The following is a 12,583-nucleotide window of genomic DNA, read 5'->3' on the forward strand; positions in this document are numbered from 1 at the left end:
AGAGGGAAATAATCTCAGGGTGATGGACCGAACGGTATGCTGAACTAGACACGAGAAAGCATGAAAATAGCGGCGAGGTAAATCGGCGACCGCATACTGTAGTGAAAGAATCAATACACGGCTGTACTTCTGAACCGCGCGTACTGCAGCACCCACCTGCCACACTGCACCGCATGCCATCACGGAGAGCCACAGTAACGGAACACGGAGCAGCGACCAGAAAATAGGACCGTGGTTGATACCTGTGTACCATGATTGAGATATGTAGTGGGCTCCGCAGCAGCACACGCCTCCTGTTGCTGAGCCATTGACAATCAACCTGGCACACTGCGTGAGGCCTCATTCTCGCGAAAATGGGTGCTACCATGCTTGCTGGGGGTCATGATAAACGTGCAAGTATTATTTAAGAAAACTCTGGCTGGTATCGCTGGGGGGAGAAATTGATCCATAAAATAGTCGCCGGTTCGAGCACATGTTGCACGACAACTGCATGTCGAGTAAGAATTGAGTAAGAAAGAAAATAAGATAGACGCCGTTCATGCTCGACTACTATCACGTGACCTTTTTGTCACGCTTGGCGGGAGACACACACTGAATGGCTAATTCCTCCATGCACAGGACAAGCATCAAAATCTGCTTCTGTAACTTTGTAGAAGATGATTTTTGGGATTTAGTTACAAAATAAATTATTTTATTTTCGGGAAGGGATGGAGGATTTAAGCTGCTAGTGCTCCAAATTCACGCCTTTCCCCGCCAATCTCGCGCCACCGTGACAGACTTTGCCTGAGGCACCTGATGTGTCACGCTGTGACGATAGTAGATGAAGTAGGTCTATCTTATTATTAAGTGGAGGAGCTGGCCTGACTAACAACCATTGGTCAACCATTCGTACTCCGCGGTTATTCATTCACCTCAAGCGTCACCCAGTCTTCGCATTTTCGAGTGTATTACTTCGAAAGGGCCAAGGCCCAGTGGAGGTACAGTCGTCGTGGAGCCACCGTCCAGACCTACAACTTCGAGGAGAACAGACTTAGTTGCTGTTGCGTGCTACCAATCCGGTTTTTCGAGGAACACGTCACTCAGCCAGCATGTCTCGGAGGTTGGGAGGACATCATACCCTGCCCGACAATCCCACTTTCCTGGACTTCCCGAGGACCGATGGAGACGAAAACCTGTGGCCTCAGAACACTGAGCGTGTGGTAGACCATGAAGGATGTGTGAACTTCATGCGCCCTATGTCTATCGATGAGAGTGGCACCCTTGGCTGGCGGTTGACAGTCGGTGCCAAGTTGGCGCAGCAGATGGGCCTTGAAGGTGAGAGCATCTTCATGCCTCGAGACGTGGTCGCGCATGGGTTGACGCGTTCATCGCTGAAGAGGGCCCGACATATATCCTTAGGAAGTTTCCCGACGGATATCATATGTACGATCACAACAAAGGGTCAGCCAGCAACCCGAGGCATGATCCTTATCTCGTAGGCGAGCACGAATTATTGTTGCAGTCGCCAGATGATATTCATGCCAACATTCAGGTTCCACCAACGTCAATCGATTCCGCTCGACGAATGAGTTCGTTCCTCATGCTCTCTGGCTGATGCGAGACGAAACTATGAACCGTGCCAACTGCGAATGCAAGTACTGCGCTAAGAAACCGCAGCGCGTGGTCACCGACGCCTTCGGTCTATCGGCGAGCAAGCGCTCGACTCCTTCGCAAGCTACCCCGAATAAGGTCCAGTCCGTGAAGCGACTTCGTGAGCCACGCGTTCGCCAGCATGCCAAACCATATGCTGCTGTGCGACGTGCACCGAAGCCATCGAAGCTCCCCCAAGGCCCTCAGCAATCGATGGTGCCGGAGAAAGACAGCGATATCAGGGGTGCGGCCGCGAACAAGGAATACGCGACGAGCCGATGGTTCAGGAAGGGGGAGCTAGTATGGTGCGCGATGGACCCGCCAATTCGTGGAGAGGCAGAGAGCATCTCTTTTTGGCCTGGTTTGGTCGAAGACGTCAACGTGAAAACGAAGGCCATTCCGCGGTCGCCAGAACCTGATGTTGACAAGGACAATGATGTCGATATGGCGCAGGAACAAGCGGGTGGTGCCGCGGTTGGCTTATCGGCTGCTCCAAGAGAAACTTCTCAACAGCAAGACTCCGCGGAATCTGTCACTACTGAAGATACGAAAGTACGATGGGATGTTCGCCAGTGGAATGTCTACACAATCAAGCTACTTGCTGTGACGCACAACTACTACGTATCTGACGAGCAGGTCTTGCCGTACCTCGCCTACGCTCCTACAGAAGAATTGGTGGTTGAAGTACAGGAAGAATTACTGATGGTGATACAGGACATGCCCGCCGCGGAGATGGAGAGCAATCTGCAGCGCTCATTCACTTTCGACCCTTGTTCTCTAGAACATGTGGGATCTCCGGAGGGCGAGCGCTTGCGGTTCCGCCAGGCCGTCACTCCATACGCTCTGGCTGTTCAGATTGCTTCCAAAGTTGTACGGTCTTGGGAGCCTACTGATGAGTGGGACTGCAAATTTTTGATTCCATCTCTTCATCCTCCTCCAGCATCGACATCTGCACCTGCAGAGCCAGGATCAGCGTCAACGTTACATTCGCTCATCACTCAGTCGATGGCCAACAACGCTACTCGGGACCTCAATGCGCGGCCCAGCGCTCAGGTCGGGCTGCCGCCAGAAGCGTATGGTCCGGAGGGTGTGTCCGCTGAGGAGTTCCGGGCTATCAGCACACGGCTTTTGGGGAACCAATCGGTCTCCGCCCCCGTGCCGCAGGTGGTCAACCAGTTGCGATTTCAAGGCCTCTGGTGGGGTGCCGAGCGCATTTGGACGGATGAGCTCGTGCGGCTCAAGCTCGCCCGTTGCCAGTTTGCACCGCGTGGCACGGATTTCATCTATCCTCCGTCGGGGCCATCGGCGTCCACGCTGGAACATATCGCGTCGATTGGGCATGCTGATGATACCGATCCCCGAGTGCTGGGCGCAAGCGAAAAGGGGCTCTTCATGAGACTCGAAGGCTTGTTCGCTGTGGATGTTCCGAAGACGGAGGGGGGTTTTGGCCGGGAATGCAGAGCTAGCGGGACCATATACGAACTTGCTGATGTTGGTTGGGAAGATGGGTCTGAGGTGGCTGCCCCGGCAGCTGAAGGGAATGGGAAGGGGAAAGAGCGTGCAACCGATGTTGGCGGTGCGCAGTCGATTTCTACGAATCAATCTCTTGATCAGTCTGGTATTATCGGCGCGCAGGACGTCCCAGGCGCATCTCAAGGTCTCGCTGGGTCGTCCTTCATGCCTGGTCCCTCCCCTCTGAAGCCTCCGCCGCTGCCCAACCCGGACCCGTCTGTCTCGATTGCGCAGACCGCCTCGGCTACGATTACGCAGACAGTGCCCGCCGGCAAGTCCAAGAAGCGTACCCTAAACGGACAGCTCTCTCACCCTGTTCTTACCACGCCTTATCCGCTCCCACCTCCACCCAACGGATCCGTATTCCGGCCAATTCTCCCCCCAGGGCACGAAGTCGTTCTGTCGATGTCTCTCATCAGTGGTCGCTACTATCCGGGCTTGTTCTTCCATCCCCTGATGGTGCCTGCGGTCGACAAGGCGCTTAGTCTTCCACCGGAGGAAGGCGGGCTCTACGAGAACAGGCAACTGTGGGCGATGGAGGGCCTGCTTCCGGGCGTGTACCAATCAATGGATCCAACCGTTTGGAAACAGTCTAGACTGATTATGCTGAAGGATGCCGATGCTGAGGCGAGGCAGCAGCTGAAGAGGATTTGGGAGGAGCATCAGCGGGAGAAGGCGTTGCTGCAGGCTCAGAATTCTGCGCCTGAGGCGTCGGGGAGCCACTTAATGGACGGCGATGTTAAGATGAACTAATTACGGTCTGTATATGTCTCCATTCGTTGGATAGTCCACAGATCATTCTCTACCTAACGCGACAGCGCTCGATGAACGGCTATGGCGACGCGCCTGTGTGTAGCACGTGACGACATGGTCGACTCGCTCAAATTTCAACCGTAGTGCCGCACACAATTCCCAAGCTGACACTTGCGTCAGTCGCTGTCATAGCTAGCGGGAATATTTCAGGTCTGTTTTGACTCTTCCTGTGCAGCTACTTCGATCTCCTCTGGCTCAAGACAATCTCTCAAGGAAGTGCAGGTTCAAATGTGCGTGCGTCACTATACGTCGACACACTGAGAGAGCACGAAGCGGGTTACTCGGAAGACCTCGGCAGGGAAGCGCAGGATATCTGATGGCAGGATGGCAGGCAGGTATTTTTTCGCTCTGGGTAACCGCCAGCGCATTCTCAGCTTAAGATCACGGTAAATTGAAGGTAACCCCCATGTCGGACTCATGAGTGCATGAGCCCCCACGAGGCCAATCAAGCATCACTTTACTATAGATCTTATACAGGAGCTTGCCTGAATGATGGCCACTCCGCTGCTGAACGTGGCATGCCGCTGTTTCCTGAATTCGCCACCAGAATCTATCAGAAAAACTCGTGCGTGTCGCGCGATGAAATTACACTCAAAGTACTTGCGACAATGGTCACAGTCAATTTGACAGCTTTGTTAGGATAGACAAGAGGATGCCCAATTTCTGTCAATTCTTTGTGCACTAGTGAATACTTCGGTGGGTAGTGCTACGTTATCCAGTTCTGAAGTCTCTGGATTTTACTAGGTTCCAAACTACCAAAGCGAGTGTGATTCGGAATGAGCTCCGTATACCTTTGGGTGAGATAGCACTCTATTGAACGGTTACAACCGTGTGCTTTTATCATGACTGTGTACGAACAAAGTCCCAGAGGGCCAGGCTTTTCCCTATGTAACGGAAAGAGCCTTTCCTCTGTCTACACACCGATCGTTCCCTCGAGGGGTTGACAACGTCCGATTGTCTTACTACATCTGTTTCCAGCTGAGAGCTTTCTGCAGCATGTGCATTTACTCGATAGCCGTGGAGTTCTCAGGTTATCGGCAAGAGCCTTCTGCATTCAAAGTGAAGAATCGAAGGCTCCAATAGAGCGGTGCCCATGTTGTGAAAATATTCATGGACCTCTAGCTATATATACGGCACTGTCTCCTCCTGCGCCATCCACTGCTTCTCAGGAATTGTTTATACTACCCCAAGCTGTTGTAACCCAACATGGCTGCTATACTCATACTGGACGTCGCTGCGCTTGCTCTTGTCGTGTTTCTTATTAAACGGCTTTTCAGTTGGCGCAAGTGTAGAGGAGCGGGATCTCTTCCTCCGGGCCCCAAAGGATGGCCGATTATCGGGAACGCCTTAGACTGGCCCTCTTCTCATGAATGGCTCACATTCGCGAAATGGGGCGAAATCTATGGCGACATAATGTCTGTGACCGTGCTCGGACAGCCATTTGTCATTCTAAACTCCTCCACGCTCGCAACGCAAATGCTCGAGAAGAAAGGCTCAATATATTCTGACCGTCCTACGCTCTTCGTTGTGGGCGAACTCATAGGTTGGGTTCGCTCCGTCGTCTTCTCGCCGTATGGCCCGCGTCTCCGCGATATGCGCCGTCTTTTCGCGCAGCTGCTCGGTTCACGCAAAAGCGCGTCGCGGTACATGTCTCTCATAGAAACTGAGACGCGTCGCTGCATGGTGAGGTTCCTGCACCTGTCAGAGCACGGCGATGTCGACATAGTGAAACCGGTGAGGAAGTAGGTACCGCCTGTCAGAATTCGAGACGCCCAAATATTTATGCTTCAATTACAGGACATCTGGGGCCATCATTCTTGCAATTTCGTTCGGATATCAAGTTAAGGAGAGCGAAGACCCTTTTGTGAACACCGCCGAAGCAGTCATGGAGGAATTCTCTGTGGCTTCAGCCCCTGGCGCATTCCTGGTTGATATCCTCCCCATTCGTGCGTAAAATTCTTTCGCCGTTTTGGAGCAGTTCAAACCCGGTAACGTCATCTGCAGTCCAGTATCTTCCAGAATGGATGCCGGGTGGTGGTTGGAAGAAGAAAGTTGCGGCCTGCGCGAAGAATTTCGACGCAATGTACGAAAAGCCGATTGACTATGTTAAGAAACAGCTGGTAAGTAGAGTTTCATACTCCCCCGCTCTCCTCTGAATACTTTCTGCCAGGCGGCGGGGGTGGACGCACAGTGCTTCGCAGCCATACACATCGGGGCTGGCGTTGACTCTGCACGCGAGGAACTCGTTAAGATGGCTGCACATGGGATGTACGCTGGTGAGTTATTCGCTTGGCGCAGTCACCTCTTCGTTTGCTTAAAACGTACGAAGGAGGGGCAGATACTGTATGTATGCAAGCATTAGCATGAATCTCTTCCCGCTGATGCCCAACATTTTGAGACCGTTTCCACGAACACTAGCTTCATCCTCATGATGATGCTGCACCCGGATATACAGAAGAAGGCACAGGCGGAGGTTGACGTGGTCGTCGGTCCTGACCGTTTTCCTGAACTTGCCGATCGTAACGAGCTCCCGTACGTTTCTGCGCTTTGCTCGGAGATTCTACGATTGCACCCTGTTGTACCGTCGGGTATGCTTCGTCAGACTGCAACTTCTTAGTGGATTCGTAGCTGACAGTAGAACACGCAGGCATCATTCATCGCCTGACTGAGGACGATGTGCATGCGGGGTACTTCATACCAAAAGGAACATACGTAATTGCTAACATCTGGTGCGTGTGGCCCGCTGTTTTGTCTCGTGAACCCTGTGGCTGATTCCGCATCGTATCTCCTCGTGTACAGGCAGCACCTGCATGACTCTCGCGTGTATTCGGACCCCTTCACATTCAAGCCTGAAAGATTCCTAGGGAAAACACCTGAGCGGGATCCCCGAGATTTTGTTTTTGGGTATGGGCGGCGGTGAGTTTGTGCTATTCTCGCTCTCGCAGACGCTGATGTACACTCTAGCATCTGCCCTGGTACATCCACTTGCATTCTGTGCATTCTGCGGAACTAACGACCCTGTTGCAGGTAACCACCTTGCAGATCTCTCTATCTTTACTTTCTGTGCCACGATTCTCGCCTTGTTCGACATCTCGCCCGGGACTGCGCCCGCGGTCGATCTTCATAAGGTGCAGTACACCACTGGAACTATAAGGTGCGTCGATGTACTCCCGTATTCCGGAAGATAGTGTTCAAAGACACACACAGCCATCCCCCGCCGTTCGAATGTTCTTTGAAGCCGCGATCGTCACAGGCTGAGGCACTGATTCGATCGCTTTCTCCGGACGAGCAGCAGTGATATCTTATCATCGTATTCTGAGTACTGGTGTTACGTGCTCTTCCCTCCCGGTGTCCACTTGGCATTATAGCCCTGAAACTCAGCCACGCTGTTCCGCTGGTCTGAGGCAGCACCTTTTCCTTTTCTTCGTTTGTCCTACCTCCTGTAACTTTTTTCCTCCGTTCGGTTACATGTGTGCATGATGCTGTGACGCAAGGGTGTTCGATCAAACCCGCCGTAATGCCTATAGCTCCGACGCCTCGTCCCCTACCCTCTTAATTTGCAGAGCGACCCAAAGCTAGACTGGAAGCTACTTTCTGCATCTCGAGAGTCGAAAGTCAACAGCCACTTTCAAGTTGACGTACCCCTTCGTCATAGTAGATCTAGAGACTGGATGCCTAGACCTAGCCAACATTATCCTATTCTTTCGATTGATTACAGTTGTTTGACCCTCTGTACCGAATTTGACAGCTGCCAGTAAAAGTGGGACGTGTTGAATCAGTCTCCACAGGCCCCACTGATGTGTTCCTCAGAAGAACTGTCGCGAGAAATGACTGGAGCCGAGTAGGCTGAGTGCCCGGTTTTTCAACAGGGACCAATCCTGGTAAGTAGCTAGCTTCCACAGCCACCAACGATTGATGATCGACCGCCACGGCGGAGGGCAACGAAAGTTAGTACCCATTTCTGTCGAATGTCGGAAACCGATGAAAAATGGTCTTTGCGCACGCGGCTCGCTCGAAGTTTCACGTACGGTCTATGTTCTTTGGTCCATTTGGCTCTGCCGTTGACGCCAAATTTGACAGATAAAAGAGAACCAACTCATGTTTTTGGGTTAAATACTGTGCGCTTTACGCACGTCATCAGCAGCTCCAGTTGCCATTGTGGATCTCGGAATGAGTCAATTCGCCGGCGCCGCCACTATCACTCTGTCCATTGGATGCCTTGGCATGCTTCAACCAAATTACTAGGTGTGGTCATTCGGTTGTCGTCATGAGTGACTTTCTGCGCCTCATGCACATGCTGTCGACGTTTTATCTAGGTGCATGCGCACGCCGGGTACGTAATAGCTGGGCCCATAGCAAAGAACACCAGTCTTTATCGGTGCACCTATGGCGGACGAGTAGGAATTCTACCAGGATTTAATTGGAACGTGCATTCCCCCGGCGCGAATATATACCCTCATAACAAGTGTGTTGAATACCTCGAGCTCTCTCACTGTTCGCTCACTCTCAACACCAATAAATCAATATGCCACTTCAGCTCACAAGCCTGGATGTCCTTGCCTTCCTCCTGACTGCCGTCTTCTTGTATCGTCTCTCTGGGCATCAGAAAACCAGGAAGTTGCTCCCTCCTGGTCCTTCTGGCTTGCCCTTGGTTGGTAATATTTTAGACATGCCGACCTCCCACGAATGGAAAGTGTTCACACAATGGGGAGAAAAATGGGGTAAGTGAGCCTTCGACTTTGTGCTTCGCCTGAACTTTTCACTATACTTTGGATCACGCAGGCGGCATCGTGTCTGTGACGCTCCTAGGACAGCATTTTGTCATCCTCAATTCGCACAAGCATGCAGTTTCGCTGCTCGAGAAAAGGAGCTCGATTTACTCTGACAGGCCGAAGCTTCATATCGCTGGGGATGTAATTGGCTGGGCACGCACCCTCGTGCTCTCTCCGTATGGCCCTACTTTTCGGGAGATTCGCCGCCTCTTCGCCCAACTTTTTGGTACACGGGATAGCATGGCACGCTTCGTTCCGCTCGTGGAGGCCGAGACTTCCCGATTTCTCGTTAGACTGTTGGGGGACGCAGACTCGCACAATGTCGACGTGTCCAAGTATGTGCGCATGTACGTATCTTGATCTGTTTGCTCCATGAAAAGTGACGCAATGCTTGTTCTGTAGGACTGCGGGTGCCATAATCCTTGAGATATCATTCGGGTACAAGGTGAAAGAACGCGACGATCCTGTTGTAAATGCCGTCAGTCATGCGGCGGAACAATTTTCATTCGCCACATCTCCGGGTGCTTTCCTAGCGGATATTTTGCCGATACGTAGGTAACTGCCTGGGCGTTTATCATCACCCCATTGACCAGTTTGATGCATAGTTCTGTACGTTCCTGAATGGTGTCCCGGAGCGGGGTGGAAGAGAAAGGCTGCGGCTTGGGCGAAAAACTTTATCGTCATGTGTGACGTGCCGTTCAATTTCGTCAAGGAACAGATAGTCGGTCCAGTCAAACGTTATGTTTGCATCCTCACCTCTTTCGTGTATATCATTTGTCACAGGCTGCTGGGACTGCTGCTCCCAGCTTCACGTCCCTTCATCTCGAGGGCGGAATCGATCCAGAACGCGAGTACTGCATCAAAATGGCGGCAGCTTCCATTTATTCTGGTGAGTGCTCTATGAGCTCTTACTCAGCGTGTCTGACCGTTCGGTTGTATATGCAGGTGGAGCGGACACGGTATGTTCGGACCTCTGCATCATTTTTCGTCCGAGACACTCATCCACAACATCTAGACTGTGTCTGCCATTAACACATTCTTTCTCGCAATGATGCTGTTTCCTGAGGCACAGAAAAAAGCCCAAGCAGAGATTGACGCTGTGGTTGGTAACGAACGTCTTCCCGTCAACGATGATCGCACCAGTTTGCCATACGTGACTGCCCTGTTTCACGAGGTGATACGCTGGAACCCCGTGGCACCGTTAGGTTCGTGTTCTTTCCTCCTGCACTGCCGATTCACGTATTCGTGATGACCACACAATAAACCGTTTAGGCGTTCCACACCGGTTGATCGAGGACGACGTCTACGAAGGATACGTTTTCCCGAAGGGAACTATTTTCATCCCCAACATCTGGTGTGTATCTGTGTGGTATTCATTCTGAGAGCCGGTTGTGCGACATGATGTTAAAAGCGCCTCTATGCATTCGCAGGAAGTTCTTACACGATTCCAATACTTACGCTGATCCATTGGCGTTCAAGCCTGAGCGTTTTATGCCCTCGGAGAACAAGAAGCCAGAGAAAGACCCGCGAGTTCTCGCGTTCGGGTTTGGTAGACGGTGAGCTCATTCAATTTGTACGCCAAAACGACTTCTCACAAGAATTGCGTGCAGAGTTTGTCCAGGTACGTGGAAATTCTGCATCCATGCTCTCCACAGGTCGCACTGAACTGTCGTCTCAGGCATACAACTCGCAGACATCTCTGTATTCCTCTCGATCGCTATGACGCTGGCGGTGTTCGAAATATCCAAGGCCGATGGCGATCCTGTGCTTAGCCCATCGGAGGTTGAGTACACGACCGGGATCATCAGCCACCCACCGCCATTCAGGTGTACTCTTAAGCCGCGCTCGGCCCAGTCTGAGAAGCTTCTGCATTCTCTGCAGGGAATTCATGATTAGCCAGTCACATTGACTCCGAACCGAGGTTGTTCGTTTGGGCTGCAGCTCGATTTCCTCATGTACTGCTCTTGAACAATCGCCGCGCTGTAAATATACAATTGTCTTCTATTACAAAATCTGCTTGATTTGAATGCGTTTGTCGGCGCTCCTCCATGCGGGTAGTATTCACGCACTTACCACTTGCTCGAGTCTATAAAACTCTGTACTTGGTTCTACGTCATCCGATTGCTGACAGAATGTGCCCTGTTTGCAAAATGGTAATGCTTCCGCGCCGTCGGGTTTAATTGCATGGCCGCCATGTAGTCTCCCGAAGGCAGATGGTAGAGAGTAGGCACTAGAGGGTTTTTGCCACGGCTTTTGCGGCTAAAAAGTTTGGACGTAGCGCTGCTCAATTTGCCGTGATTTCTCTTAGCATAAACTCATAGACAGGCCCTAAGTTATTAGTGATTTGGTCTACAAGGAATTGAACGAGAGATATACGCATCGATTCTCTTAGACGGGCGTTGTATTCAGTGGTGTTCTTTTGCAAGGCCGTAGCGATACCAGTTCGGTTGCAAAGTGCTGATACACGACGCGCCCATCACAATCTCGCTGCCTATCCAATCCACGTTATTTTCCCATTACGAGACACGTAAAACACATTTCACGACGTTAAATCAGCACTGGCAGAGTTTCACAGAAATCAATCAGTCGAACAGACTTTCAGCCTCCTTCGCAGCCTTCTTTGTCACCTTCTCGCGCATCTCAGCAATGACAGACGCGCGGGGCCTGAAGCGGCGAACGTTGTATTCTGAGCACAATCATTTTCAGTGTGCAAACCGCACAAATGGGTTTGAGCGGCTACAAACCTCCGGTGATGCCGTTCTCGTCGCCTTGGATAAAGGCGACTCGTGTAGATTGACTCCAGGCAGTGAGCTTGATGCGGTACACCTATCGTGGACAGTGTGAATCACTCAAACATACGCAACAGACCGCAATTGCAATTAATTCACCTTGAAGTAAGGATGATCAGGATCGGGATACCTCAGGACGCCAATGTCGACGAGCGTCTTGCTGTGTGACTCTTGCTTGTAGATGAGAGTTTCGAGGCTGACGACGGTCGCGCCTGTCTGGGCGACAATGCTGCCCATAACGTCGATGTCGATCTTCGTGCTGTTAAGGACGTCCTCGTCGGCAATGAGTGCCACGAACCAGTTGTGGACCTGTTGAAGGGTGCATCAACTCGATGAAATAGGCTGAACGGATCCATACACACCTCTCGGACGACGGCCAGCTCCGGGGCACCATCAAACTTGAAGAAGTGAACACCCTCTTTAATTAATTTGTCCGCCCTGCTGATTCCATCGTCCAGGGGTTCAATGAGTGGGTTCTGCATCAACACCGACACGATGTTGTCCCAGGAGCGCTTATGCGGCGGCATCTTCGCAATCAGCTTGGTTGTGCCAACAATCATGACCTTCAGCTTTTCATCTACGTTCTTAATGGATTCACGATCGAGCGTCCCAAACGACGGGGCGAGCCCGATGTTGAGGTGATCATCTCTGGACGAGTCCTTAACGTTCATCTGGGCAACAAGTAGTAGTGAAGGTTTCAAGAATGGCTGCATGCAGCGTACCTGGTTAAAGTCAAAGCTCTTTAAGATCTCGCCAATATCCTTCGTGGAGCCGAATACGTTGGCGATGCTGTGGATGGCGGCAGGAGACATAACGCAATAGAAAACAATGGATGCGTATGTGATGGGGAGCCGTTCAAAAGCTAAGTTCGAACAGGAGAGAATACTGCCCGTGTTCGAGGCTCATTGTGATGCAGGTATTTATATCCAGAGGAACCAAACGCGGTCATACGCGGCTCGGGGAACGTCGAGAGCCAGGCAAGGTTGGCGTCCAACATGCTATTCACCGCACAGTCCTGACAGACCACATAATAGATGAGAGATAAGAAAAATTATGGGGGGACAATCG

The 12,583-nt window shown here is 51.7% G+C and overlaps 4 protein-coding genes across 4 annotated transcripts; 3 read left to right on the plus strand and 1 right to left on the minus strand.

Annotated features, from left to right (window-relative positions):
- Positions 1 to 1,088: 1,088 nt before the first annotated feature.
- SCP_0902880 (predicted protein) lies at positions 1,089 to 3,894 on the plus strand (the record flags this gene model as incomplete). The annotated part of the gene is made up of 3 exons (XM_027761521.1): positions 1,089 to 1,314; positions 1,377 to 1,478; positions 1,532 to 3,894. The coding sequence occupies 3 exons, from the start codon at positions 1,089 to 1,091 to the stop codon at positions 3,892 to 3,894; spliced, it is 2,691 nt and encodes an 896-aa protein (XP_027617322.1).
- A 1,536-nt stretch (positions 3,895 to 5,430) lies between these two features.
- SCP_0902890 (Multifunctional cytochrome P450 monooxygenase af510) lies at positions 5,431 to 7,252 on the plus strand (the record flags this gene model as incomplete). Its single annotated transcript, XM_027761522.1, has 11 exons — positions 5,431 to 5,696; positions 5,752 to 5,900; positions 5,959 to 6,074; positions 6,125 to 6,230; positions 6,284 to 6,297; positions 6,353 to 6,542; positions 6,602 to 6,683; positions 6,754 to 6,870; positions 6,919 to 6,929; positions 6,982 to 7,108; positions 7,162 to 7,252. 11 exons carry the CDS (start codon positions 5,431 to 5,433, stop codon positions 7,250 to 7,252), a joined length of 1,269 nt encoding a protein of 422 aa, XP_027617323.1.
- A 1,371-nt stretch (positions 7,253 to 8,623) lies between these two features.
- SCP_0902900 (O-methylsterigmatocystin oxidoreductase) lies at positions 8,624 to 10,622 on the plus strand (the record flags this gene model as incomplete). Its single annotated transcript, XM_027761523.1, has 11 exons — positions 8,624 to 8,675; positions 8,737 to 9,073; positions 9,129 to 9,277; positions 9,332 to 9,447; positions 9,510 to 9,615; positions 9,672 to 9,685; positions 9,742 to 9,931; positions 9,999 to 10,080; positions 10,157 to 10,282; positions 10,337 to 10,347; positions 10,405 to 10,622. The coding sequence occupies 11 exons, from the start codon at positions 8,624 to 8,626 to the stop codon at positions 10,620 to 10,622; spliced, it is 1,401 nt and encodes a 466-aa protein (XP_027617324.1).
- Positions 10,623 to 11,308: 686 nt separating this feature from the next.
- Positions 11,309 to 12,327, minus strand: SCP_0902910 (hypothetical protein; the record flags this gene model as incomplete). The annotated part of the gene is made up of 5 exons (XM_027761524.1): positions 11,309 to 11,412; positions 11,471 to 11,552; positions 11,615 to 11,824; positions 11,878 to 12,186; positions 12,238 to 12,327. The coding sequence occupies 5 exons, from the start codon at positions 12,325 to 12,327 to the stop codon at positions 11,309 to 11,311; spliced, it is 795 nt and encodes a 264-aa protein (XP_027617325.1).
- Positions 12,328 to 12,583: the final 256 nt, after the last annotated feature.

The sequence above is a fragment of the Sparassis crispa genome, assembly GCF_003851025.1.
Source record: "Sparassis crispa DNA, contig_000008F, whole genome shotgun sequence".
Classification (NCBI taxonomy): Eukaryota; Fungi; Basidiomycota; class Agaricomycetes; order Polyporales; family Sparassidaceae; genus Sparassis; species Sparassis crispa.